This window comes from Haliotis rufescens, unplaced genomic scaffold (assembly GCF_023055435.1).
Source record: "Haliotis rufescens isolate VD_foot unplaced genomic scaffold, xgHalRufe1.0.p SCAF_9, whole genome shotgun sequence".
Taxonomy (NCBI): domain Eukaryota; kingdom Metazoa; phylum Mollusca; class Gastropoda; order Lepetellida; family Haliotidae; genus Haliotis; species Haliotis rufescens.
Genome location: NW_025964383.1, coordinates 44407869 through 44435306, shown reverse-complemented (window position 1 = coordinate 44435306; position 27438 = coordinate 44407869). Strand labels below are relative to the sequence as shown.

Here is a 27438-nt window from a genome sequence, read left to right as displayed (position 1 = left end):
ACTGGGCCACCCGTGTCCCCCTTAAAATTTTAAGGCCAGGCCTGTCTTTTTTTAAATCTAACCCAGCCGACTCAAAAAAATATGATATGTTAAAAAAAAGTAATATTGAAAAGAAGTGTTTGTTCTACTACTCCAAATAGAAAAAAAGTAAAATGTAAATCCTCATTAACTGTCGCTATCGACATAAATAAATTATTGAAAGTACCACAATAAAAACAAGTTGAAAATTTATTTTAACAACTAAAAAACACAACAAATTATTATGAAAATATTTCAAAACTGTTTTTTGTATTTTTCATATTATTGTACCAACCAACCTGATTGTTTGGGCAAACAATCAATAACATCCCAACCCCACCCAAATGTCTGGCCTAAAGTCTCAATCAGTGGTCAGTAGGAGTTAAAATGTCAGTATCAAATGTATTTCATGTCTTTTTCCAGAAGGGTTAGAGCACACATAGATGTCTTTCTCTAATTGTGCCCATAGGGTTCAAAATTGTGCCCACTTGCACAAAGCGATCTTAGCGCTACAACTATTGTAAGCCTATGTTAAAGCATGGGAGATACGATCGTCTTTGCACTGAGATCACTTTGTGCAAGTGGGCCCTGGTGTTTTGTCTGGCTCCCCAAAAAATTTGAAAATTTGAAAAATAGAAATAAAGACTTGATGAACACTTATTCTGCTACACACAAACCTTTGAAGGTAAGATAAAAAAATTACCTTTTATAAAGATTTCTTAAGATATATATTTCTGCACTCAAAATGTAACCATTTTCCCCAGAAATTTTAATACAAATTCAATATTTTTTCATTAACATTTTTTAATCTCTTGCACTTAGACATTTCAGGTTTGCTTTGACATGTCCACTTAATGTAGTCACAATACAATGAAAACATTTAAAAGTGAGAATTATTTACTCCATATTTGGTTACATAAGAGGATTCATATTTTGTATGTTTGAATCTCATGTTAAATATCTGGGCATCATTCAATTGCAAAATTTGATAGAAAAGCTTCAAAAAAAATAAAAATTGAGTATTGATTGACAAGACAAATTCTACGATTTTTCTGCAATTCTGTGGCAACATTTTCTGCAAATCACAGAATTCATCTAGGACTGGATTAGAATTCCATAAGTATTTCCTTTAGAAACCAAAGATGAAGAAACTTTTTCCAAAAATGTGTTGAAGAATAAATAGACTTGCACAATGATCACAAAACCATTTTATTGTTGCTTCATGTGTGAATGTAAACTCATGTGTTGAACATACATTGATTCCATTATGATGATGTTATGGTTAGGCTTTGATATGTTAGTAAATTATGCATCATAAAACACTGTACAAATGGAGCCGACACAACCATCTGTCACAAACATCACCTCACACAGACACAGACAGAGACACACACACACACACAGACACACAGACACACACACACTACCTTTCTCCCTACTGGAATGGTATGTACAATATTGATCTGTGGCATAATTTGCAGAGTCATCAATTTAGCTACATCATCCCCAATTTCTATATACAAAACGTAAACTTGTTGAATCATAAAAGGCCAAACTTTACCTGCATTCAAGAAATGGTACGCTTAAATAAATAACAAAACAGTAACTATAAAAAACTAGAGCAGGTTCTTTCCCAAGAATAGAACATGGCTCACATACAATTCTAAAACTTGATACTTATTCAGGAAATGTTTCTAGAATTTTATTTATCAAATCAAATCAAAACAATTGCCACCAGTGTCAAGCCTGTGCTCATTCTTTCTATTCTGGTTGATGAAGCCAAAGTGATGACCAAAAATGGATACAAAACAAAATCAAGTTTCGTCCAACTTGTTACATTCCCAGTGGATGCTGCTGAAAGAGACCGCCATTTCCAACAACATCTTGTGAGATCTGCGCCAAACTGTCAAAGTTCTGCCTTGACTGCTTGTTATTGCAAGCAGCCAAATTGGTTGTGATTCTTTCTGCAGCCTGCAACAAAAAATATATGGGAATGAAACTCTGACATTGCATGACAACGTGCATATTTATAACGTGCCAAGTCCACACTGTATTGTATGTTCAAAGCGCTACATTATCTCCCCAGTAAACGGATCAACGTGCACTCAATTTTTTATTCTCAGCTCCCTGGGGAATGAATATACCACACGCTGCCTATTGGGTGCTAGAAGGTTAACTGTCACATTTATATCTCATCCTATCGGGTACCCATTCTCTGCTGGGTAAACAGAGGAATGTTTCGAACAAAGTTACTTACCTAAGGTGAGCGAGTGAGTGAGTGAGTGAGTGAGTGAGTGAGTGAGTGAGTGAGTGAGAGAGTGAGCATTGTTTTATGCTGCTTTTAGCAATATTCCAGAAACACCATTAAAATGGGCTTCACACATTGTGCCCATGGGGGGAATCAAACCCAGGTCTTCAGCGAGACAAGCAAACGCTTCAACCTCGAGGCTACCCCACCGCCCCCACTTTCCTAAGGAGACACCACATGTGCATCAGTGTGGGGTATGAAACTCTCAGGAGTCAAGCTGCCAAACCCGGTCATCCATCCAACTGATCCCCAATGATGTCCTGTGCCCTGTGCACAGAACCACTGGCATACCAAGTTAGCAAACACGCTGACCACTAAGGTACCTTATCAACCCGTAAATGTGCTCTCATAAGGTTAGTGAGAATGGTCTTGAAAGTATAAAATGCTCTGGTTGTCTATGCCTGTATCAGGCATGCAGTTCTGTTGTCCCACTCTCAATGATTTGGTTGGTTTGTCGGTTGTGTAACAGTGCACAGGGGAATATTCCAGCATCATCAACATCGATCCACGCAAGTGGGATCGATGACATGTATCAACCAAGTCAGCGAGCCTGACCACCCAATCCTGTTAGTCGCCTCTTATGACAAGCATGGGTTGCTGAACACCAATTCTAACCCGGACCTTCAGTGTCTTTCAAAAGGGCAGGATCCTGCCTTTGGGTCTAGCTGCCTCTTCTCATCATACCACAGGAAGAATTAGACTGAAGGCTCACTTTTCAAGATCACCTTTAACGTGTGATGTATACTAATCTCAGACACATCAGTCAAGCTCAATCTTTGATGATTCAATAATAATGACAACTTTTTCTCAGAACACAAAACGAATTTGAGCAATGATAGCTGGAATTTTATGAAATATTTTGGTTTTATAGTTCTAGCCCACTGCAACATCATGCCATTGTTTTAACATGGATACCCCACTCAGACACAGTTTTATCCCTTTTGATGACAATCACTTGGCAGGGTAACAACAAGTACCATCTGTTAACATCCTTTGGTAGGACAGAACCAGATCGAACCACGACCTTCAGTCTGTCAGACGCTCTGTCCACTACACCACAGCTGGTCGGCCTAAGTGTGAGGAGTAGAACAATCTACATAACCTGTTTGTTCGGCAATAATTGAACCAGAAAAACTTCAAGCCTTACCTCGTCACAGAAGACATTCACTATAAGTTTCTCGTGTTGGGCGGACTGGTGATGTTGGTTGATGCTCCGTGAGGCGCGGGACAGGGATGATACCATGCCATAGATGTCAATGGCAGAGTCGGCAATCCTCTTGAGGACGAACTGTTCATCTGGAACAATTCATAACAAGAATTTATGGTCTGTCTATATTTCAATGATGCACTCTGCAATATTCCAGTTATATGACGGTGGTCTGAAAATAATCAAGTAATTGACATCATGAGCATTGATCTATGCAATTGGGATCTGATGACAAGCATTGTCTGACCACCGGATCCCGCTAGTCGCCTCTTACAACAAGCATGGTTGCTGAAATCCAATTCTAACACGGATCTTCACTGGGTGAATCTGTAACTGATCCTTTGAAATGTTTGTATGACACAGAATAGCACCTTGTCATCCCCCACGTCTCAAGCATACAAACTCCATACCTATGATTTGTTTGTTGAATTTAATGAGCACATCTTCCACTGTTCCTCCAAACTCCTCGATCGCTTTGGCAGTCTGCAAATATAGACGTACATGAAATGCATTCAAAGAAGCATATTTCCTAATAACTTGGTAGAAGCCTCCAAAATAAACCAGCGATTGATGTCCATTTAGTCACCCTGTTTGTAGGTTGCTTGTGATGCGCAACAGGAGCAAGAACAATGGTTATGGTCACTCACATCATACAACATATTGCTGCTTCCGGCACAGAAGTTTTGAGATGTGGCAGCTGTGTCTGTATTGTCATGGTAACAGCAGCCACTGCATCTTGTATTGTCATGGTTACAGCAGCCACTGCATCTTGTATTGTCAGTGTAACAGTAGCCACTGCATCTTGTATTGTCAGTGTAACAGTAGCCACTGCATCTTGTATTGTCATTGTTACAGTAGCCACTGCATCTTGTATTGTCAGTGTAACAGTAGCCACTGCATCTTGTATTATCAGTGTAACAGTAGCCACTGCATCTTGTATTGTCAGTGTAACAGTAGCCACTGTATCTTGTATTGTCAGTGTAACAGTAGCCACTGTATCTTGAATTGTCATTGTTACAGTAGCCACTGCATCTTGTATTGTCATGGTTACAGTAGCCACTGCATCTTGTATTGTCATTGTTACAGTAGCCACTGCATCTTGTATTGTCAGTGTTACAGTAGCCACTGCATCTTGTATTGTCATTGTTACAGTAGCCACTGCATCTTGTATTGTCAGTGTAACAGTAGCCACTGCATCTTGTATTGTCATGATAACAGCAGCCACTGCATCTTGTATTGTCAGTGTAACAGTAGCCACTGCATCTTGTATTGTCAGTGTAACAGTAGCCACTGCATCTTGCATTGTCAGTGTAACAGTAGCCACTGCATCTTGCATTGTCATGGTTACAGTAGCCACTGCATCTTGTATTGTCATGGTAACAGTAGCCACTGCATCTAGTATTGTCATGGTTACAGTAGCCACTGCATCTTGTATTGTCATGGTAACAGTAGCCACTGCATCTTGTATTGTCATGGTTACAGTAGCCACTGCAAGGTTCATTCAGATATGAAACACTACAATTTCAGGGTTTTCAAGGCTGCCAACTGTCATTGTCAAGGCTTTTTTAGTTGGGTTATTAGCCTTAGTCTGTCAATAATTTATGAAATCCAGCATACTATATAGAAGTTGTAAGGCCTTAAGGGAAAGGCAGCATGACCATCACACATTTTCCAACATGATTATTTTTTAACCAACAGAAACATGTTTCAATTATGTCTGTCATGAATTCTTCAGGGTCTTTGGCACACAAATCTTTCACATATTTTGTGTGCTTTAATACTTTAATTGACAAGCATATGTGAATACATACACATTCAAGGCTTTTGAAGCTAATTTGGTGATTTTCAAGGCTTTTTAAAGTTGACACTACAAATCAGGACTTTTCAACAGGGACCTTCAAATTAAAGGATTTTTCAAGCCTGTACAAACACTGCACTGTGTCTTGAGTTGTCATGGTAACTGTAGCCACCGTGTTCTGTATTGTAATCATGACAGTAGCAGCTCAGTATGTACAATCATGCAGCATGTTACAACAATCTGACTCATGACTCACCTTACTGCCTGCGTCCTGCAGGTCGGGGTGGACAAACTGACTCAGTGACTGCCCAGAGCTCATGCCAACCATTCTGTAGGAGGATGAAAAATAATTCTCTTAAATCATGTATAATATTTCAAATAGTTTTTGTAATTTGTTGCTTTATGCCACAGTCAGCAATGTTCCAGTGGTATCATGGGGGCCTAACTAACCAGGTCTGGACTGAAAGAATGGTGCACGATGACGAGCAATCAGCAAGCCACAGAGCTTGACACTGGATCAACGTCTCATGTCCTTGGGGGACGAAGACATGCATTCAGCAAGCCACAGAGCTTGACACTGGATCAACGTCCCATGTCCTTGTGGGACAATGACAAGCATTCAGCAAGCCACAGAGTTTGACACCAGATCAACTTCAGATGCTTCTTACAATAGGGACCAGGTTCACCCAAGCATTGTTCCAGTGGCTAAACAAACAAGCCCGGCCACCCTATCAATCTCAACTTGCCGTACATGGCAATCTCACTGAGGAAAAGAGTTTCATGCCTCTTTGAGCTTTTAATTTTATTCTTGAATTTGAAGTCATTAAATCAGATGTTTCATCCATTGTCAAACATCTCTTTATGCAGATTGACAAACACTCCATGAGGTCACATCAGGAAAATCCTGAGCGAACGTTGACCCTCCAACAACAAGAGTCATCAGAAAGATGACATATCCCCCCGGCAGCTGTCTGTAAAGTAACCACTAGTAAATGTGCAATTCTGTATGCAATGAGTCAACAGTTGAATGTTCTTTAAGAAGCATACATTGTTTACCCACTGAATGGTTTTCGAATTCTGGCCCGGAAATGAACCCGTTCCCCAATGGAGTCTAGGTCCAATTTCTTTCCATAAAAATTGTAAAAAATAAAAAATCGTAAAAAAATAATATCAAAAGGCACCACTTTGATATGTGCCTGATAGCTTTGCCAAGTTTCAATCAAATACACTGAATGGTTTTGGAATTCTACCCCGAAACGAACCCCATCCCCAATTGAGTCTATGTCCAACTTCATTCCATAAAAATTTAAAAAAATAAAATTAGAAAAATCCCAAAATATCAAAATGCACCACTTCAGTATGTGCCTGATGGATTTGCTAAGTTTCGATCAAATATACTGAATGGTTTTTGAATTCTGCCCCGGAAAAGGAAATGGTTACGGACTGACGGACAGACTGGCTGATCGCTATATCCCCCCGCATTATATGCCGGGGAGATAAAAATGAAATGAAAGATGCATCAGTGTTAAGCCTATCGGATGTCAGCTTCCTTTAGTCATTTGGCTGCACTATATTCTTAATTTAGTCATTTAGACATTACAGTCTGAACAATAGAAATCCAACACTCAAAGTCAACGACAGGTATGGAATTTAACCAAAAATGTCAACTAGACCGAATAGTGATAATACATAGCAAAAGCCCCCAAAATGTTTGAAATTCCACTAGACACCTTCACACATCAACAATACTAATTTCCATCCCTGACTGTACAAGCCAGCTTAATGGAGGCACCCTGCTTTGAACAGTATTGTAATCATTTCGCAGCTGCACAAGGGAGTTAACTGACTGTAAAAGTGCAGTTCCCTCCCTTGCCGAACTAGGATGGACGAGCAGGTAATATTCTGGCTGGACCAACTAGTCCCTGCATGGTCCAATCAAAAATCGCGTAACAAACCTGACATCCCGCATGCAAACAAGATGGCAGCTGCCATGCAGATTTCTATTGACTGCAGGATTAGTAAAGCACGTGTCGACAGACTGGGTGTCGACAGACATTTTCCAAAACCTTTCATGTTATCAATCATCTTGCTCAAGTGTTGTCTTCCAGTCCACACGCTGATGACTTTTGCCTCTGGTGTCTTGTATATGTTTGATAGGGATTTCTGAATGTTACCATGGTAACATCTTACCTCTTGGCTCTCTTGGACCCCATGTTGAAAAGTACCCCGACATTGGCTGCTGGATTCTTCAGTGCTTTCTGTACCTCCTTCAGCTGACCTCCGGCATACTGAAGGTCAAGGTTCAAAGGTCATAATTCACTCAACTGACATCAAGGGCAATCAGGCAATCACAACAGCCACCTCTTTAAGTGGCAATTCAAGGGACCTGCCAGTACAGAATTCCACGGATCGACCTTTTTCTACTTTTAGGAATTCAACAAATACACATTTGTTGGTCTTACTTTTCAGTAATTCTACATCCTTTGGAGTGAGTGAGTGAGTTGAGTTTAACGCCGCTTTTAACAGTTTTCCAGTTATATCACGGCGTGTCAGCTTAATGTGGGAGGAAAGCCCGAAGTGATGCAGGTCTCAGACGTTTACCACTTCGGGGCGAACCGGGATTCGAACCCACAATCATAGGTTTCTGGCGTGCCCAAGGGACGCAACTCTGCACAGCGAATCGCGGCGCCTTAGACAACTGGGCCACCCGTGCCCCCCTACATCCTTTGGTCTGCTATTCAGGATTCTACAAATACACTTCTGTTGGTCTATTTTTCAGGACTTCTAATAATCCACCTTTGTTGGTCTACTATTCAAGATTGCTACCAATACACTTCTGTAGGTCTTCCATTCAGGAATTCTACCTATCAATCTTAGATGATCTACGCATCTTGAAAGCCCCTGATCGAAAGTGTGATTCCACCGAGTCAAATTATCTCAGAGCCATCAGCACTTATGGAAAAATAGAGCTAGGTGGTCTTATGGAAAAATAACACTTAATGCCTACAGCTAATATTTATCAGGATAACTTCCATTGACCAGTCAGGTCAAGTTGTTACTGCAGCAAAGCACATCATGTCCGTCTCACAGCTGTGAGGATAGGGCTGGGGGACCCTCACCTGAATTCCTGTCAATGCTACGAAGAGACGCAGGATGTCATTAGTTCCCTCGAAGATGCGGAAGATACGAAGGTCTCTCATCACTCTCTCCAAACCAGTGTCCTGAAACACGAGTGAGTTTCTAAGAAAATGGGTCATGGACCTGCTCATAATCTAAGTTTTCATGTGAATTTGTAATATTGTCTCTTTAACTCATTTAAGCCATACTTGCATAATCAAAACTAGCAGGTGTAGGAATAAAAGGTGGATTGTGGTCTGTCAGTTTGCAATAAACCTATTCACAATTTCAAGGATTTCTTGTAATAAAATCAATTATTGTGGCTTACAGATGGCCGTTTCAAACTAGAGGTGATCATGATGACTGTTTTCTTACCCTCATGAAACCCATTCCTCCCAAGATTTGTATAGCTTCATCTGCACAGAACCAAGCTGCTTCCTGAAACAGTTGTCATGGTTACAAAGACTGTGACTGGCATTGAAGGCTGAGTATTCTTGAGTATCAGGGGCCAATCAGAAGCTCGTGACATAAGTGCCCTGCGTGACCTGAGACAGTGTTGTGTAAAGTCACACTCAACATTATTCCATTTATATGATTGGTTGTTTGTTTGTTTGTTGTTTAACGCCGCATTCAACAATATTCGAGCGGTCTATAAATAATCGAGTCTTAACCAGACAATCCAGTGATTGTCATCATGAGCATCAATCCACGCAATTGGGATACGACGACATGCATCAACAAGTCAGCAAGCATAACCATCCGATCCTGGAAGTCGCCTACGACAAGCACGGGTTGCTGAAGACCTATTCTGTCCCGGATCTTCACGGGTCTCCAGATGTATGACTCAAGCCTGTAAATAACTCAGTCCGGAGCAGTAAACTCCAGTGACTGATATTGTGAGCAACAATCCCTGTCATTGGAGTAGATGGTGGAGACTTAGTTAAGTGTCATCCATGTCCTAATCATAGGTTGCTGGGGCATTTTGACCCCACACAATTTAAATTTTTGTTCAAAGCTTTTTGGCTGAGTGAAAACTGATTGGATATGTTACTACCAGTGCAGACAGAGAGAAGGTATACGTACAGAGGCATATATCTTGCTGATAGCCGCCTCAATCTGAAACTCTGTGGAGCCCTGGTCCATGTTTGCAGAAACCATGTATGCCATTGACTGTTGAACAAACAAATGTACACAAGGATGTCATTGTATGTCAAATATTAATGTTGATACAGTATCGATACAAATTTATGAATATTAATTCACTGCCAAACAAAATGTTTACATTTGTTAAAATTACCATGGTAATCACAGGAAACTGTTACACCCATAACGTAAGGCTGTAGTGTTAGATCTGTAGTGTTAGATTCATTGTCTTAGGTCTGTAGTGTTAGACCCGTAGTGTTAGATCCACAGCATTAGATTCATAGTCTTAGATTAGGAGTGTTAGATTCATATTCATAGATCTGTAGTGTTAGACCAGTAGTATTAGATCCATAGTGTTAGATCTGCAGTGCTAAATTCATTGTCTTTGGTCTGTAGTGTTAGACCCGTAGTGTTTGATCCATAGTGTTAGATTCGTAGTGTTAGATCTGTAGTGTTAGATCCGTAGTGTTAGATCTGTAGTGTTAGATCCGTAGTGTTAGATCTGTAGTGTTAGATCCATAGTGTTAGATCTGTAGTGTTAGATCTGTAGTGTTAGATCCATAGTGTTAGATCTGTAGTGTTAGATCCGTAGTGCTAGATCTGTAGTGTTAGATCCGTAGTGTTAGATCTGTAGTGTTAGATCCGTAGTGTTAGATCTGTAGTGTTAGATCCATAGTGTTAGATCTGTAGTGTTAGATCCGTAGTGTTAGATCTGTAGTGTTAGATCCGTAGTGTTAGATCTGTAGTGTTAGATCCATAGTGTCTGGGTAAAGTCAAATGTCCTTGTAATGTTAAAACATTGAAAATCAGGAAAGCCGAAAGGAATTTGTACTAGCTCCAGGCTTGCAGGCTAGTGTGAATTGTCAGACCCGTAGTGTTAGTCCCGTAGTGTTAGACCGTAGTACAAGTAGATACCATCAGATCCTACCGGGTATCCATTCGCAAGTCTTACCTCGGTGACATACTGCATCATGGTCATGCGGGCAATCTTCTCCTGGATAGCTCCATAGGAGTCGATCCTCTTGCCAAACTGAGTTCTCTGAGAGGCATGCTCCACCTGTAAACAGCAGACAGAGGTGAGCTGACTTGAGGTGAGAGTGAGTCAACAGTATTCTGGTTATATCACGGCTTTGTCAGCTTAATGAAGCAGGAAATCCAGAATTGAAGCAGGTCGTACATGTTTACAAATTTGGTGAAAATTGCAGGCCTCACTTCATTCCGTTTGTAAAATCCCTTCAATGGTCACCAGCAATTCTGTTTTTTTTATATCTGCTAGCCGAAGCACAAGAAAATACCAGACACTAAAATAAACTAGAGCACAAGAAATACCAGGCACTAAAAATAAACTAGAGCACAAGAAATACCAGCCACTAACATAAACTAGAGCACAAGAAATACCAGACGCTAAAATAAACTAGAGCAGAAGAAAATACCAGACACTAAAATAAAGTAGAGCACAAGAAATACCAGACACTAAAATAAACTAGAGCCCAAGAAAATACCAGACACTAAAATATACTTGAGCACAAGAAATACCAGACACTAAAATAAACTAGAGCACAAGAAAATACCAGACACTAAAATAAACTAGAGCACAAGAAATACCAGACACTAAAATAAACTTGAGCACAAGAAAATACCAGACACTAAAATAAACTAGAGCACAAGAAATACCAGACACTAAAATAAACTAGAGCCCAAGAAAATACCAGACACTAACATAAACTAGAGCCCAAGAAATACCAGACACTAAAATATACTTGAGCACAAGAAAATACCAGACACTAAAATAAACTAGAGCACAAGAAAATACCAGACACTAAAATAAACTAGAGCACAAGAAATACCAGACACTAAAATAAACTTGAGCACAAGAAAATACCAGACACTAAAATAAACAAGAGTACAAGAAATACCAGACACTAAAATAAACAAGAGCACAAGAAATACCAGACACTAAAATAAACTAGAGCACAAGAAAATACCAGACACTAAAATAAACTAGAGCACAAGAAAATACCAGACACTAAAATAAACTAGAGCACAAGAAATACCAGACACTAAAATAAACTAGAGCACAAGAAATACCAGACACTAAAATAAACAAGAGCACAAGAAATACCAGACACTAAAATAAACTTGAGCACAAGAAAATACCAGACACTAAAATAAACTAGAGCACAAGAAATACCAGACACTAAAATAAACTAGAGCCCAAGAAAATACCAGACACTAACATAAACTAGAGCCCAAGAAATACCAGACACTAAAATATACTTGAGCACAAGAAAATACCAGACACTAAAATAAACTAGAGCACAAGAAAATACCAGACACTAAAATAAACTAGAGCACAAGAAATACCAGACACTAAAATAAACTTGAGCACAAGAAAATACCAGACACTAAAATAAACAAGAGTACAAGAAATACCAGACACTAAAATAAACAAGAGCACAAGAAATACCAGACACTAAAATAAACTTGAGCACAAGAAAATACCAGACACTAAAATAAACCTCACCCATGCTTGTCAAATAGATTATGTTTCACAAAAACAGATATAATTGTGACATGGCCTGCTTGCTTCCTGTGATATGGAATCCTGTCACATAGATGCTGTTGTATTACGTTTATGTCAGCAATATTGATGCCACATTGTCTGTGCTGAAGACTGGTAAGGCTTCCAATGAAAGCAAAGCAACCAATGACTGAAGTCACTTTCATAACACATCACAGCGTTTGTATTGTCACCGTGACACATTGACAACATTTAGGCAAACTGAAAGAAAGTTTTGTTTGTTTGTCTTTTGTCTACCGTTGCATTCATCACTATTCCAACAACATGGAAATGACGGTGGCAGTGCTCAAGACAGGTGCCTGCCCATAGGCCAGCAGCCAGAAGATCCTCTGTCGGGCCGTAGTTTCAAAGTTGTATGGAGCCTTGTGGCCAGCAGATAGATCCATTTTTTAAAATGTTCTTTTAGTTGTTTTTTTTATGACAAATATGTACAAACAGTCCCTCAAAGTACTTCACAACTTTTCATTAATTTCTACAGCTAGCGCAATTCCTTCTTGTTGACATTTCATATAACCAGTCTATAACATAAGCTCCTTTCAGTGTGCGATGTGTCTACCTACTAGTAACAATCTCAGAATGTGTCGCGCCAAGTTCGTCACAAATCAGCACATGGTAATACGTGGAGTAAGTGAGTTATGTTTAACGCCGCTTTTAACACTATTCCAGTTACATCATGGCCCATCAGCTTAATGTGGGAGGAAAGCCCGAAGTGATGCAGGTCTTAGACTGAAGAACTGAAGATATTTTGTGGAAACAAAAGCAGTATGACAAGCACTGAATGACAAAAAAAACATTTCAGAGAAAATGGGGTGGTGAATTACGTTTGTGCCTGCTGTTTGACAGTAAATGCATGTTTTCTAAAACACTTACTTAGAGTGCATGAAATTAAGCTATCACTGACATTTTGGACATCATGTTTAATGTATCAAGTAACCAAATGTTCTGGAATTGTATTTGTGTTCTTTAGTATAAATTTAAAGAATTTTTGGTTTCATTCAACTTTGACTCAAATATTGAAGGTCTGAAGAGTTTCTGAAGTCTGCGGGTCCTGAGTGAGTGAGTGAGTTGGGCTTAACGCCGCTTTTAACAGTATTCCAGTTATATCACGGCATGTCAGCTTAATGTGGGAGGAAAGCCCGAAGTGATGCAGGTTTCAGACGTTTACCACTTGGGTAAAACCCACGAGCATGGGTATGGTGCTGACAAACCTAGAAACATAATCGGGGAGAACCGGGATTCGAACCCACAATCATAGGTTTCTGGCGTGCCCAAGGGACGCAACTCTGCACAGCGAATCGCGGCGCCTTAGACGACTGGGCCCCCCGTGCCCCCCTGCGGGTCCTCATGGCAGCCTGGCAATTGGTTTGATTGTGAAGCAAATTGTATAAAGACACACCTTGCCTGACCAACCCACCTATTTTGGTCACATCTTTCTGGAAATCCCCATGGTGTCAAAGAATGTATTCTGTACGGTCAGATGATACCTACTTTCTCTCAGACACAAGGGAGGACATAGTCGCATTTTACGACAAGCATGGGTTACTAAAGACCTATTCTACCCAGGATCATCACAGGTCGGAAATCTATGATGCGAATGCAGTATCTCTACACCATGTGTGTACTCACCGCCTTGCGGATGCAGTATCTCTACAACATCTGTGTACTCACCGCCTTGTGGATGCAGTATCTCTACAACGTGTGTGTACTCACCGCCTTGTGGATGCAGTATCTCTACAACGTGTGTGTACTCACCGCCTTGTGGATGCAGTATCTCTACAACATGTGTGTACTCACCGCCTTGTGGATGCAGTATCTCTACAGCAAGTGTGTACTCACCGCCTTGTGGATGCAGTATCTCTACAACATGTGTGTACTCACCGCCTTGTGGATGCAGTATCTCTACAACATGTGTGTACTCACCACCTTGTGGATGCAGTATCTCTACAACGTGTGTGTACTCACCGCCTTGTGGATGCAGTATCTCTACAACATGTGTGTACTCACCGCCTTGTGGATGCAGTATCTCTACAACATGTGTGTACTCACCGCCTTGTGGATGCAGTATCTCTACAACATGTGTGTACTCACCGCCTTGTGGATGCAGTATCTCTACAACGTGTGTGTACTCACCGCCTTGTGGATGCAGTATCTCTACAACGTGTGTGTACTCACCGCCTTGTGGATGCAGTATCTCTACAACGTGTGTGTACTCACCGCCTTGTGGATGCAGTATCTCATGGTGCCAGAGAGAGCTGCAGCCATCCCAAACCGCCCGTTGTTCAGGATGTTCATGGCGACCTTGAACCCTCCACCTTCACCTGGCACATAAAGTTACAGACTCAGATACAGATTTGGACACAGATGCAGACACTGCTACAGATACACAGATACTGATTCGACACAGATTCAGATAGACAGACACAGATACTGATTCAGACACAGATTCAGATAGACACAGACACAGATACTGATTCAGACACAGATTCAGATAGACACAGACACAGATACTGATTCAGACACAGATTCAGATAGACACAGACACAGATACTGATTCGACGCAGATTCAGATTGAGACACATACTCAAGACTCATTTTTTTTTCTGACAAACCCACAGTCACAGACAGAGACATAGATACTGATAGACACAGATTCAGATAGACACAGACACAGATACTGATTCAGACACAGTTTCAGATTTAGATACAAACTCAAGACTCACTTATTAATCACAAACCCACCAAAGGTTAAACATGAACACTATTTACAATTAAGAGATGGTCGGCAGCTCCCCATCACAGCATCAGCTGTATGATGAAGCTGGTGTCTTGACCTACCTCCCAGGACACACTCGGCCGGGACCTTGACGTCCTCGAAGTACACCTCCGCCGTGTTGGAGGCCTTGATGCCCATCTTCTTCTCTGGGGGGCCACTGAAACAACCAAACATACATGCATGAGGGATCTCACTCACAGAACGTACATACATGCATGAGGGATCTCACTCACAGAACGTACATACATGCATGAGGGATCTCACTCACAGAGCATCTGACACTGAAACAACCAAACATGCATGCATGAGGGATCTCACTCTCAGAACGTACATACATGCATGAGGGATCTCACTCACAGAACGTACATACATGCATGAGGGATCTCACTCACAGAACGTACATACATGCAAGAGGGATCTCACTCACAGAACGTACATACATGCATGAGGGATCTCACTCACAGAACGTACATACATGCATGAGGGATCTCACTCACAGAGCATCTGACACTGAAACAAACGTACATACATGCACGAGGGATCTCATTCAAAACTATGGTTACACCCAAACTTGTGAGTACAACCGATTTCACGAAGAACCCTGGCAATTAAATGATGCATGAAAAGACAACTAGAAATGAAGCTCTTCAATCAACATAATCTTTAATTTCATAGGAACAAATCCTGAACAGCAAAAGGCATGTGACGTGATTACAAAGTTTCACAAAAACATATTGAACACTTTCTGCGTTAAACTCCGGAAATGACCCCTACCCTCATTTCAGCCTAAGACCAACCTTAACGCAAACAATACCAAAAGCACAAACTCTTGAAAACGCAAATACAAAAATCACAAACCCTTCAAAACGCAAACAACACCAAAAGCACAAACACTTGCAGCACTTGCCTGATGTGTATACAAAGTTGAAATATAGAAATGTTTGTGAGTAATGCTCTGGAAACAAAAATCAAGACAGACAGAGCATGTTTCTATTGTTGAGACTTACTTTGACACTCCACCAAAGCTCCTCTCCACGACGAATGCAGTGACCTTGTCCTTGGTAAGGCCTGTCTTAGGGTCTGTCACAGGAGTCTGAAGGAAAGGTGTATATCATTGAGGACACTGGAAAGTGCTGCAGAGTGAGTGAGTGAGTGAGTGAGTGAGTGAGTGAGTGAGTGAGGTTCAACGCTGCATCCAAGATGATTGCACTTGCATGCCTGTGTGTGTATGTGTCTGCTTGTACTAGTCCTGACTAATGCCAATTTTATAGTGCTAGCTCACTGAGATGCCATGCCACAGTTTAACATGAATACCCCACTCAGTATACTGACTCTGAGCCAACCAGTCTGTGTTTTAGCCCCTTAATGCCGAGTGCCAGGCAGGGTAACAACAAGTCCCATCACTTAACATCTTCTAATCTGACGCAGCCAGGTATAAACCCCTGACCTTCCGCTTTCCAGGCGGACGCTCTACCACTAGACCACTGAGGCAGTCTACAGAATGAGTGAGTGAGTGAGTGTTGTTTAATGCCGCAATCAGCAATGTCCAAGCGTATCACATCAGCACGTATATAGCCACGTCAGGATCAGTAAGTATGTGCAACAGTGAAAGGCAGAACGTTGTTTTATGTTGCAGTAAGCAATATCCCAGCTGCCTGTAAATAACCTGGTGGCTGATGTCATGAGCAATGTTGGGGGCCAATAGCACACCACGCCAATTCCACAGTGGGCCAATTCCACAGTGAGCCAATTCTACAGTGAGACAATTCTACAGTGAGCCAATTCTACAGTGGGCCAATTCTACAGTGGGCCAATTCTACAGTGGGCCAATTCTACAGTGAGACAATTCTACAGTGGGCCAATTCCACAGTGGGCCAATTCTACAGTGGGCCAATTCTACAGTGAGCCAATTCTACAGTGGGCCAATTCCACAGTGGGCCAATTCTACAGTGGGCCAATTCTACAGTGGGCCAATTCTACAGTGGGCCAATTCTACAGCATGTACAGTGGGCCAATTCCACAGTGAGCCAATTCTACAGTGGGCCAATTCCACAGTGAGACAATTCCACAGTGGGCCAATTCTACAGTGAGCCAATTCTACAGTGGGCCAATTCTACAGTGGGCCAATTCTACAGTGGGCCAATTCCACAGGTGCATGTGAATGTGTTACCTTGGTACATAGACACGTTGTCAGGTCATACCTTGTAACCACTCAAACCTCTGAGGACAATTACGATGTAAAACAAGAATACAGATATTGTCTACCTGGGCAAAGACAGTGAAGATTTCAGCCAGGCCACCGTTACTGATCCAGATTTTGCTGCCATTTAGAATATAGTGTTTGCCATCTGCAGAGGGCACTGCTCTCGTCTTGATGGACTGAAACAGCCAATGTACATGATGTAAGCAATCAATGTGGTATTCATGGTGCACTTCCATATATTTTGCTATTGACAACAACATCAATAAAAATAATTCTCAAAATCCACTATTATTACTCCGATCAATGGATCAGTGGTCACTTGATTTTCTTTCTCAGCTCCCTGGGGAGTATACAACATAAGACGCCTGTAAGGTGCAAAAAGGTCAACAGTCACATTACCATCTCATCCTACCAGGTATCCATTCACTGCTTGAAATAGTAACATTTGTCAAACAAAGGCACTAGCCTAAGGAGACACTACTTATGCTACATGTGCTACAGTGTGGGGCAGGATTGAAGCCCTAAAAACAAGAGTCAGTGGGCATCAATTTTAGCAGGATTAAGGATTATTATACAGACAATTACTTTCTGGGCTTACAAGATTAAAATCATTGTCAGATAACAGGCAGGTGGCAGACTGTAATGTTACCATGGATACTCACACTGGCATCGGATCCACTGGCCGGCTCCGTGAGACAGAAAGCTGCTACCGTCTCCCCGGACGCCAGCTTTGGCAGGTACTTCTTCTTCTGTTCTGGGTTGCCGAACAACAGAATACCTTTAAACCCAATAGACTGAAAACAACAGAGACAGTTGATGAACAAAGCTGTCATGGATACCAGCAGATCGAAAACAACAAAGACAGTAACTGTTGATAAACTAGGTTGTCATGGATACCAGAAAATTGAAAACAACAAAGACAGCTGTGGAACTAGGTTGTCATTGATACCAATAGATCAAAAACAACAAAGACAGTTGGTGAACTAGGTTGTCATGGATACCAGAATATTGAAAACAACAAAGACAGTTGTGGAACTAGGTTGTCATGGATACCAGAATATTGAAAACAACAGAGACAGTTGTGGAACTAGGTTGTCATGGATACCAGAAAATTGAAAACAAAGACAGTTGTGGAACTAGGTTGTCATGGATACCAGAAAGTTGAAAACAAAGACAGTTGATGTAAAACTAGGTAGTCATGGCTACCACATACAGCGGGCTGCTCATATGGCATAGGGTTACATCTACGCACAGAAATATTTCATCCTCAAAGTTTACGCCACAAAGTACATCTCGTGGCAGCGCTTCACATTTTATGCAATTTTTACACTTTTATTTAAATCATCATCTCATTGATGAAGCAAACCAGTCAGACAAAGATGAAATTTTTAACATGAAAAAAGAAACAAATTCCTGACCTGATGTGCCCCGAGGGTGATGCCGACGCCCAGGTCATGTGCTCCGACTATCTCGACCAGGCGGGCATACTGTGTGTTGCAGAGTCCAAGTCCACCTGAAACAGTGAGGGTCACCTAAAGATGCCATGTGTGATTGAGCCATTCAGGGCCAGGTAACAAGTACATAGGGCTGGCTAAAATGATCCATAATCAGAATTATCGTCGAAGGGAAGAATATTAACAATGATCGATATGAAAATTGTGTCATCGATAATATCTTACATAAACTATTGTGATGAAAAAAAGTTTACCACTGCCGAAGACGGAAAGCAACTGATTTTGTTATACCTTAAATGTTCAGAATGTAATCCATGCATAAATGTGTCACCGCTCAAAAGTGATGTGAAATATGATGTTTTGTGTCAGCTTTTTGCTGTGAAGTTCCACATGGGATCTCCAGGATGACTGCGTTGACAGACCAGCGCCCTGCTACCTAGCCCAAGAGTCAGGGCTTGTGCCGAAGTAAAAAGGCCGAAGATCTGTTGCTATTGTCGTAGCAGGTGCGGTTGTTTGATTGCTAGTGGTACGAGATGTTGAATCTTTGACTAAAGACATTTTGCCCAGGCAGGTGTTGAAGAAGGCACTGATAAACTGGAGTCATTGAGTGGGAGTCGTCTTGAATAGTCTGATGTGGACGAACCAACCAAGTTGATGGAGAGAACGTGTGAAATCAAGATGTAGAAGGAGGATGTCTGGATCTTTGTTGGCCTGAATGCAATCGTCGATGGAAAATTTGACGTGGGTTTGGTGATTTGGGTAAATAGCCAAGGGCCGAAGAAATTCCAAACGGGAGCACCTGCCATTGGTCGTGGCAGCGTTGGAAAATGAACCGTAGGAAATGGCAGTGCTCCCTATGGATGGGAATGTGCAGGTATGCCTCCTGCAGATCCAGACTATTGGTAGTGGTGGCTTCTTAGACTTCTTGGTAGTCGTCTTCTTAACCTTGGAGGTTTACTGTCTGAATCCTCTGTCGCCGACATTTGACAGGTAGATACTGAAGGATTCATCAGAGACAGACACAAAGGGGACATCATGGTGAAGAGCTGCAGCCACCCTGGCAGTCACAACACTTGTCATGCAGGTCGGAGCATTAAAAACTCTGTCTGCACATCAAACAAGCCAAGCAATGTGTTTTGGGTCGTCCATGATCTCTTGTTTGTGTAGAAACACTATGTGGTTGTAGGGTAGTGTGACCACAAAAAAATAATTTAAAAAATCAGCATTCTCTCACTAAAAAGCCTGTCAAAACTGTGGGGCGATTAGAAAGAGAATGAGGTGGCTGAGGAGATCATGTGTTCAGTGCACGTAGTTGTGCATGACCCAGTTTGTCTGGGTGGTTATCATGGTTATGAGGGGGTGTGTTCAGATGAACTATTTTTTAGAAGCTGGAAACTTTGTTCAAGCACGCTTCCACATGGGATCGAAAGAAGAAATAAGTGAGATTAGCGTAAAAATTCAAACTTTTTAACTTACCGTGGTCAACAGGAACTTGCAGTCCAAAGGCGCCAAGCTCTTTCAAACCCTCAAGGGTCGGGTCATCCACCTTCTCAATGGAGTCATTCTTCAAGGCATCATTTACTTCCTGTGAATTTGTATACTGTGTCTGAGTGGGGTATTCATGTTAAACTGCGGCATGGTATCTCAGTGTGCTAGCACTATAAATCGGCATCAGTCCGGCTAGTACAAGCAGCCACACAAACATACACACGTACATGCACGTCGCTATATAAGTGCAATAATCTTGGACGCGACGTTAAACCAAATTTCACCTCACCTCACCTCCTGTGAATTTATCCAATATGGAATTCTGTGACTCATACCTTGAATGTACTTATGAATTTGTGAATAGTGTCTTCAACATGAAGGATTTTTAACTTACAATTCATGTTGATTTCAGATTTTGTAAAAAGAAAGTTCAGTCCAATCATATTTACGTCTCCAATTTTATGCATTTTGTAATATTAATCGCCTGATAGAAGTGGCCAAGCGATGATATTGGTAGTCAATTTGAAATTTCAGTCACCACGGCAAATAAATTATTATTATTATTAATATCATCATCATCATCATTATTACTATTATTATTAATGGTACTATTATTATTATTATTATTATTATTATATCCTTACCTCAAAGAATTTGGCAGTTGGGTCTATCAGCATCTGAAGTGTCTCCTGTTGCTCTGCTGACAGCACTGTGAAGAAAATCGTAGTTGTAGTCGGAACACATTGTAGTAAAACACATTGTAGTAAAACACATTGTAGTAAAACACATTGTAGTCACGGTTGGAACACAGTTCTCTGGCTGAGTGATATTGTGACCAAGTGATCTGCTTCGATGTTTTCCAGATTTGCCTGGCAAAGCCACTTAGATCTTTGATAAATCCCTGTCTTTATACAAAGAATCCAAATGTTGAGTACATACCCTCCGGGAAAGGGAAGACTTGGTCTGTCTGGATCTTCCCCCGAAACAGGTTCATGGCGAAGGACTTGGACTCCTACAAACAAGGAAGAAAAACAGTCAGTGTGGTCGATTACATAACCCTGGTTGTCAGGTACTGGGGACAGTCACTGAAGTCACAGCATACCCTGTGTACAGGCGACACTGATCAGTGTGGACGCTTACATAACTCTGGTTGTCAGGTACTGGGGACAGCCACTGAAGTCACAGCATACCTTGTGTACAGGCGACACTGATCAGTGTGGACGCTTACATAACTCTGGTTGTCAGGTACTGGGGACAGTCACTAAAGTCACAGCATGCCCTGTGTACAGGCGACACTGATCAGTGTGGACGCTTACATAACTCTGGTTGTCAGGTACTGGGGACAGTCACTGAAGTCACAGCAAGCCCTGTGTACAGGCGACACTGATCAGTGTGGACACTTACATAACTCTGGTTGTCAGGTACTGGGGACAGTCACTGAAGTCACAGCAAGCCCTGTGTACAGGCGACACTGATCAGTGTGGACGCTTACATAACTCTGGTTGTCAGGTACTGGGGACAGCCACTGAAGTCACAGCATGCCCTGACACTGATCAGTGAGCACTGATGCCTGGCTACTGGCTGTTTCACCATGAACATATTGACCATTGACCCACGACCAAAACCCATTAACAAGTTCAACCTGAATGACTTTTCTACATCATGGACCAGGCCCTGATGGCATACTTTTAAATTTTCATCATTCTTGAGGATGTTTTGTTTGTTATTGGACTGTAAAAGTCTAGTTTCCACCCTTGCTGAACTAGACTGGAATTATGGTCTAAATTTTAACTTTATGTATGATAGTCAAATTAAACATTTTGTAACGAAATCGACATTCAGTTACTAAACACCATGACGACTGCCGTGAAGATGTTGGTCGATTGTAGGATCTGCAGAGCATGTGTACCATCAACCGGGCGTTGACAGATGTTTTACAAAACCTTTCATGTTTATTATCATGTTGCTCAACATGCTCAAGTGATTTGATGTACTTCACGAAGACCCATTTTATTACAATAAAGATCTTGATTATCTTGACTTACCACTTTGGTGAAACCCATAGACACGGGTATGGTACTGACAAACCTAGAAACACAATCGGGGCGAACCAGGATTCAAACCCATGATCATGGGTTTCTGGAGTGTACAAGGGACGCAACTCTGCACAGCAAACTGTGGGGCCTGTGTCCCCTTCTTTATAACAGAGCTGCAGATAAGCAGCGTTTTTGCATGAACACCCCCCTCCCCCTTCAAAACCCAATTACTTTCAATAACTTGCATACAGAAACGCATGCATTAAATGAAAAACTCAAATGTATAAAAACAGCTTGCATAAATACCCAATGAAGCTTCTTCAGCATGCGTAGAAAGGTGCTAATTTCCTAAAAACAATTACGAGCTTACTTACTTATCGGGTGTCCATATATTTAGAAAAGTTATATACATCTAAAACATTATTTCATATTTTAGTAAATCTTAAAATGTTCACTAATTTTAGGGAAATCCAATAGAGTGATGAATAGATGAGTAAAAAAATATTGGCAACCCAATGATAAATGTAATACCCAATTAAAATAGAAACCCCAGAGTAAAACCTCAATTGCTCAAAACGTTATCTGGAGCTCTGTTATGTTGTGATTATGGAAGTATATATATAAAAAACTGTGTGCACACAATGTGTAAATCTCTTACCCTGTTAAAAAGTATTGAAGTAAATTCTTCCATATTCACTGACAATGCAAAAGTGAGTGAGTTGAGTTTAACGCCGCTTTTAACAGTATTCCAGTTATATCACAATGTGTCAGCTTAATGTGGGAGGAAAGCCTGAAGTGATGCAGGTCTCTGACGTTTAGCAATTCAGTGAAACCCACGAGCATGGGTATGGTGCTGACAAACCTAGAAACATAATAGGGGCGAACCGGGATTCGAACCCACAATCATAGGTTTCTGGCGTGCCCAAGGGACGCAACTCTGCACAGCGAATCGCGGCGCCTTAGATGACTGGGCCACCTGTGTCCCCTTAATGAAAAGGTAATTGTGTAATACAGGGTTAGAAACTAACGGTTTTCGTCCACTAGTCCTTATAATGATAACATTATAGCAAAACCCTTTAAAAGGGCAAATTTCTACTAGTCCTTATGATACCTTTACCATTGTGCAGTTTGGCAAGGACGAGTCCCAATTTCTAACACTCGTAATAGTGTGAATATGAGTGACTATACTTGAAACGTTAAACCCACAAAATGCAATATTCCACAGTAATAGCAGCTGCAGAGACGTACCTTTTCGACATGGACTAGGTATCGCTTTCATAATTCATTCCCAATACAATGATGCACCAGCTTGGTATGACTGTAAATGCAGATCTATGTGTCATGTTACCATGGTTACCAGACATTTATCATTGTGAAAGAAATGTGCACGTTGCCAACTCATTAATTGTTGATAATAACTGCACATTTTACAAAAGATTTATTTTACAAAACCAAATCCTTTGATATGGATCAAACATACAGGGTTCAAAATGTTGTTAATGCCACACCCAGCAATGTTCCAGCTATATGAGAGCACTCTGTAAATAACGGACTCTGGACAAGGCAAAACCAGTGATTGATATTATGACCAACGATCCACGTTATCGGTGGCACAGTGAAACGCTTTCAACCAAGAAAACCCAGTCTGACCATCCAATACACAAGGTTGCCTCTTGCAACCAGCATAGGTTACCGGGGCTCTATTGTAACCAGGTATTTTACCCATAAGGATTGAATGATTGTTTGAAATAACTTTCCAATATTTGCACATTTGCATATTTTTAGAGCTCCTCAATGCTGATCGGTCAATTTATTATATTTATATGACATGATACCTTTGATCATGGGCATATCCATTATCATCATTAACTCTCGTAAACTTATTAAGCATGTCCCCCAGTGATGTGGATTTAGGGCTATATAAATAGCCTTACTATAATTATTGACCATGTTGAAATGTCAAGGAGTAACTTATAGAGGATATCATATGAGTCATACTATGTTTACGACACGAGTGTCTAAATTTCGGTATTTCCTGAGCTAGAACAAGTGTTGTAAACATAGTATGACATGAACACGAATATAATGTTCTATTTAACACCGAAGATGTCTACACACAGACACATTTTAGTGTTTACCTATAAGGACAGAAAGTTGAAATAGCTGCAGAACCACAATTTGTCAATTGACATTAAAAATCTTCAGCTATGACGTCATTTTTAGTGTAACATAATTCCGACCTCACATCACAATAGGATTTGAATGACGGAAACAATACACTGTTGTCTTGTGACGTGACATGACCCTAGGGCACATGATTTTTATGAACCCCGATATGCTTGCCCTCGTAGGTAATACATAGAATAACCTAATCAGAAATATGGATTATCAGTCCCTCCTGAATGAATGCCGCACCAAGGCTCATTCAATCGTGACGGATAATCCATAACTCCTCATAGCTTGTTGGTCATTCTCCATGTCTCCAGGGGTTGCAGAAATGTTCTTCACACATGGTACCCATGTGCAGCGATAGAAACTAATAGGGTCCATCCACTAGTCCTTATAATGATAGCATATAGCAACACCCTAAAAAAGGGCAAATTTCGACTAGTCCTTATGATACATTAACTATTGGGCTGTTTGGCAAGGACCATGGGACCAGTGCCAATTTCTAACACTGATGTGGCGAACTGAACTCAGGATTTCGGCTAATGACTACCCCACCGCCCTGTCACTTATGAGGTTTCTGCATGCCAAAATGGAACTTCTATTCTCGAGCAATTTTAAATATTTTGATTTTGAGGCATTATCATATTAAACCATACAAATTAAAGCAGAGTCTATTCTTCTGTTGCTTTCAGCTTCATCACACTATTTTACAAATAGTCATGCTGTCGCTTGGTGTAATATTAGTAGCATCAAACAAATCTGGCAGATACATATCCAGTATTCTGTTTCGGCAGAATTCAGTGTTATCATATGTAGTTATTAGCTCATCTGATATTAGCTGAGCTAAGTATAATTTGCACTTAGTATAACAGTGTGGACGTAGCTCAGACGGTTAGCTGTTGGACTAACAATCCAATTGTCACAAGTTCGCGTCCAACAAATTCTCACAAAAACTGGTTGCTTGTCTTAGTGAGATGTTGTGTTGCTGCATTCGAAAGGTGCTCCAGCTACATTTGAACTACAGCATTAGAAATTGGCACTAGTCCTACATTCCTTGCCAAACTGCCCAATAGTTAGGGTATCATGGAGACTAGTAGAAATTTGCCATTTTTGCTATATGTTATATCATCATAAGGACTAGTAGACTAAAACAGCTAGTTTCTATTGCTGGACGAGTGACTAAAGTCACAGACTGTGGAGAGAAATGTACCTCTAAATGTTTCTATACTCATTCATGATCATCATCTATATCAATCACCAACTGCTTTTTAAACGTTCTCAACTTGTTGCAAATAAAAAAAAAGGACAAATCATGTTACTGGGGCTGGCTAAAGAGATCCATAATCGGAATTATCGTCAATGGGAAGAAATATTAACTGTAATAGAAGATATGAAAATTGTGTCATCGATAACATCGTACATAAACTGTTGCCATGAAATATTATTACAGTTTTAAGTTACCGAAGCAGACTTGTTTTTGTCCACTGCTGAAGACGGAAAACAACTGATTTTGTTATATCTTAATGTCCACAAGGTAATCCATGCATAAATGTGTCACCACTCACCAGTGACGAGATATATGATGTCGTGTCTCTGAACCTTTCCTGAAAGTGACGGCTTCGATATTTAGGGCCTATTGCTAACTGACCGATTGGCTATTTAGCCTACTTTTCTCGTCTAAGATCAATATCGATAGCCAGCGCTATTTGTTACTATCAAGTGTGGATTTATTTTTATGTCACATCTATTACAAGTCTTTCATTTCATGATCACACTTCTATTCATTTGATTCATATCGTACACAAAACTTTACCTTTTTTGCATCGGAGTCGGAGCTTGCGTAACATCTTTGAACAGCCGCATGTGAAGCACTACAGTGAAAGATCAATGAAAATATTAAAACATGGCGTGTTTTTTTTCAAAATATTTATGCCAGTTACATAGCCTGATAATATATAAGTCTACTCGATATAGCAGACGACCAGAAACGAAACGATTAACCCAATCTGTCATATAACTAGGTTCCAAACAGGGGTCAAAGTCCACCTCTCACAACAGTTACTGTCTGCTAGGCTACCCACTGCACGAGTTTGACGTTTGGAGTGGCCGATTAAAAAAACAAAATGAAAAGTACGAGTGGAAACAACATAGATCATACCCGACAGTCTTCAGTAATGTCTGTTTTCCAACAGCATCCCAAATCTTCACGAAATTCCTGGCAGAACGCAACATGTTCGCTTTAGTTCCCGAAGAGCCTCCAGCAAGTTTACATGGAAAATGAACTTTGTCGGTCACCAAGCATGCGCTTTATCCGTCTGTGATGAAACTTCCGGTTGTCATGACCTTTGAACTTTGTACCCTCAGTCTAAAGCGTATACAGTTTTCGCTTACGTGTCATTGCCCCATTGACCGCTTATGGTTCTCCCTGTTACAGAAGTTCGTTCACCTTTTGTGAAATGTTACTTAACCAAAACAGCAGCACCCACGTGTAACATATAAACCTGTTTTCCACAGGTATAAACCTCGTGAATGTTATGTAACGTTATGACATTACACACGGTGTCGTGCACAGTAAAACTCGGTGCAACCTCGTAACACAAATACTTAATCTTATCGGTCTGCATCAGAGACCATATCTCTTTTATTGTCTCTGGCTACATCGCTACACATTCTACATTCAGAAATAATATGTTCAAGTATGGTATTCGCTAAATGACACTGTACACGTTTTTTATGTCCGCTAGGGAATGATCATTTATAGGGTTGGGGGTTTGGTCTTAGGACTGTTTCATATTTTACTGACCGAAACCCACTCCCCTTCCCCCACCCCCATATTATGTAACATTTATTCATACACGAGCTCCCCCCACAACCACCCTCCCCCACCCTTAACAAAACGTCGAATTTCTTATGCAAATAATTACATCATTTTCTACATCACTCATTCTTTTTATTGATAAAAAAACGAATATGGTATCTAAAATCGAATTTGCGATGTCAATAAATGTATTTATTGACAATCAAGAAACCGGTTTTTATATATAAAGAAGTGAATATTTTTTTTCAGGATAGTCAGCATGTTTTTCCATCGAACTATTATGCCATTGTCGTTTTAAAAAAGTCAAAATATTTCATCGCCAAAG

General features: G+C 40.8%; 1 protein-coding gene across 1 annotated transcript; it reads right to left on the bottom strand.

Annotated features, from left to right (window-relative positions):
- Positions 1-1211: 1211 nt before the first annotated feature.
- Positions 1212-26601, bottom strand: LOC124145143 (very long-chain specific acyl-CoA dehydrogenase, mitochondrial-like). Its single transcript, XM_048391051.1, has 20 exons — positions 26454-26601; positions 26109-26166; positions 21030-21102; positions 20735-20799; positions 20079-20187; positions 18567-18661; positions 17811-17942; positions 17211-17324; positions 15953-16038; positions 15008-15102; positions 14387-14490; positions 10544-10648; positions 9532-9618; positions 8824-8886; positions 8451-8552; positions 7522-7619; positions 5588-5660; positions 3944-4016; positions 3474-3622; positions 1212-1989 (listed from the first exon to the last, which is right to left on the bottom strand). Exons 1-20 carry the CDS (start codon positions 26525-26527, stop codon positions 1852-1854), a joined length of 1893 nt encoding a protein of 630 aa, XP_048247008.1. The 5' UTR covers positions 26528-26601; the 3' UTR covers positions 1212-1851.
- Between the last annotated feature and the right edge of the window lie 837 nt (positions 26602-27438).

What these genes read in the sequence shown, in the direction of transcription:
- LOC124145143 (XM_048391051.1), bottom strand. Translation starts at nt 26,527, where the DNA reads ATGTTGCGTTCTGCCAGGAATTTCGTGAAGATTTGGGATGCTGTTGGA. An exon ending in CCGACTCCGATGCAAAAAAG is followed by an intron (nt 21,103 to 26,108) that starts GTAAAGTTTTGT and finishes CCTTGTTTGTAG; the next exon opens with GAGTCCAAGTCCTTCGCCAT. An exon ending in AGCTTTGGTGGAGTGTCAAA is followed by an intron (nt 15,103 to 15,952) that starts GTAAGTCTCAAC and finishes TGGTTGTTTCAG; the next exon opens with TGGCCCCCCAGAGAAGAAGA.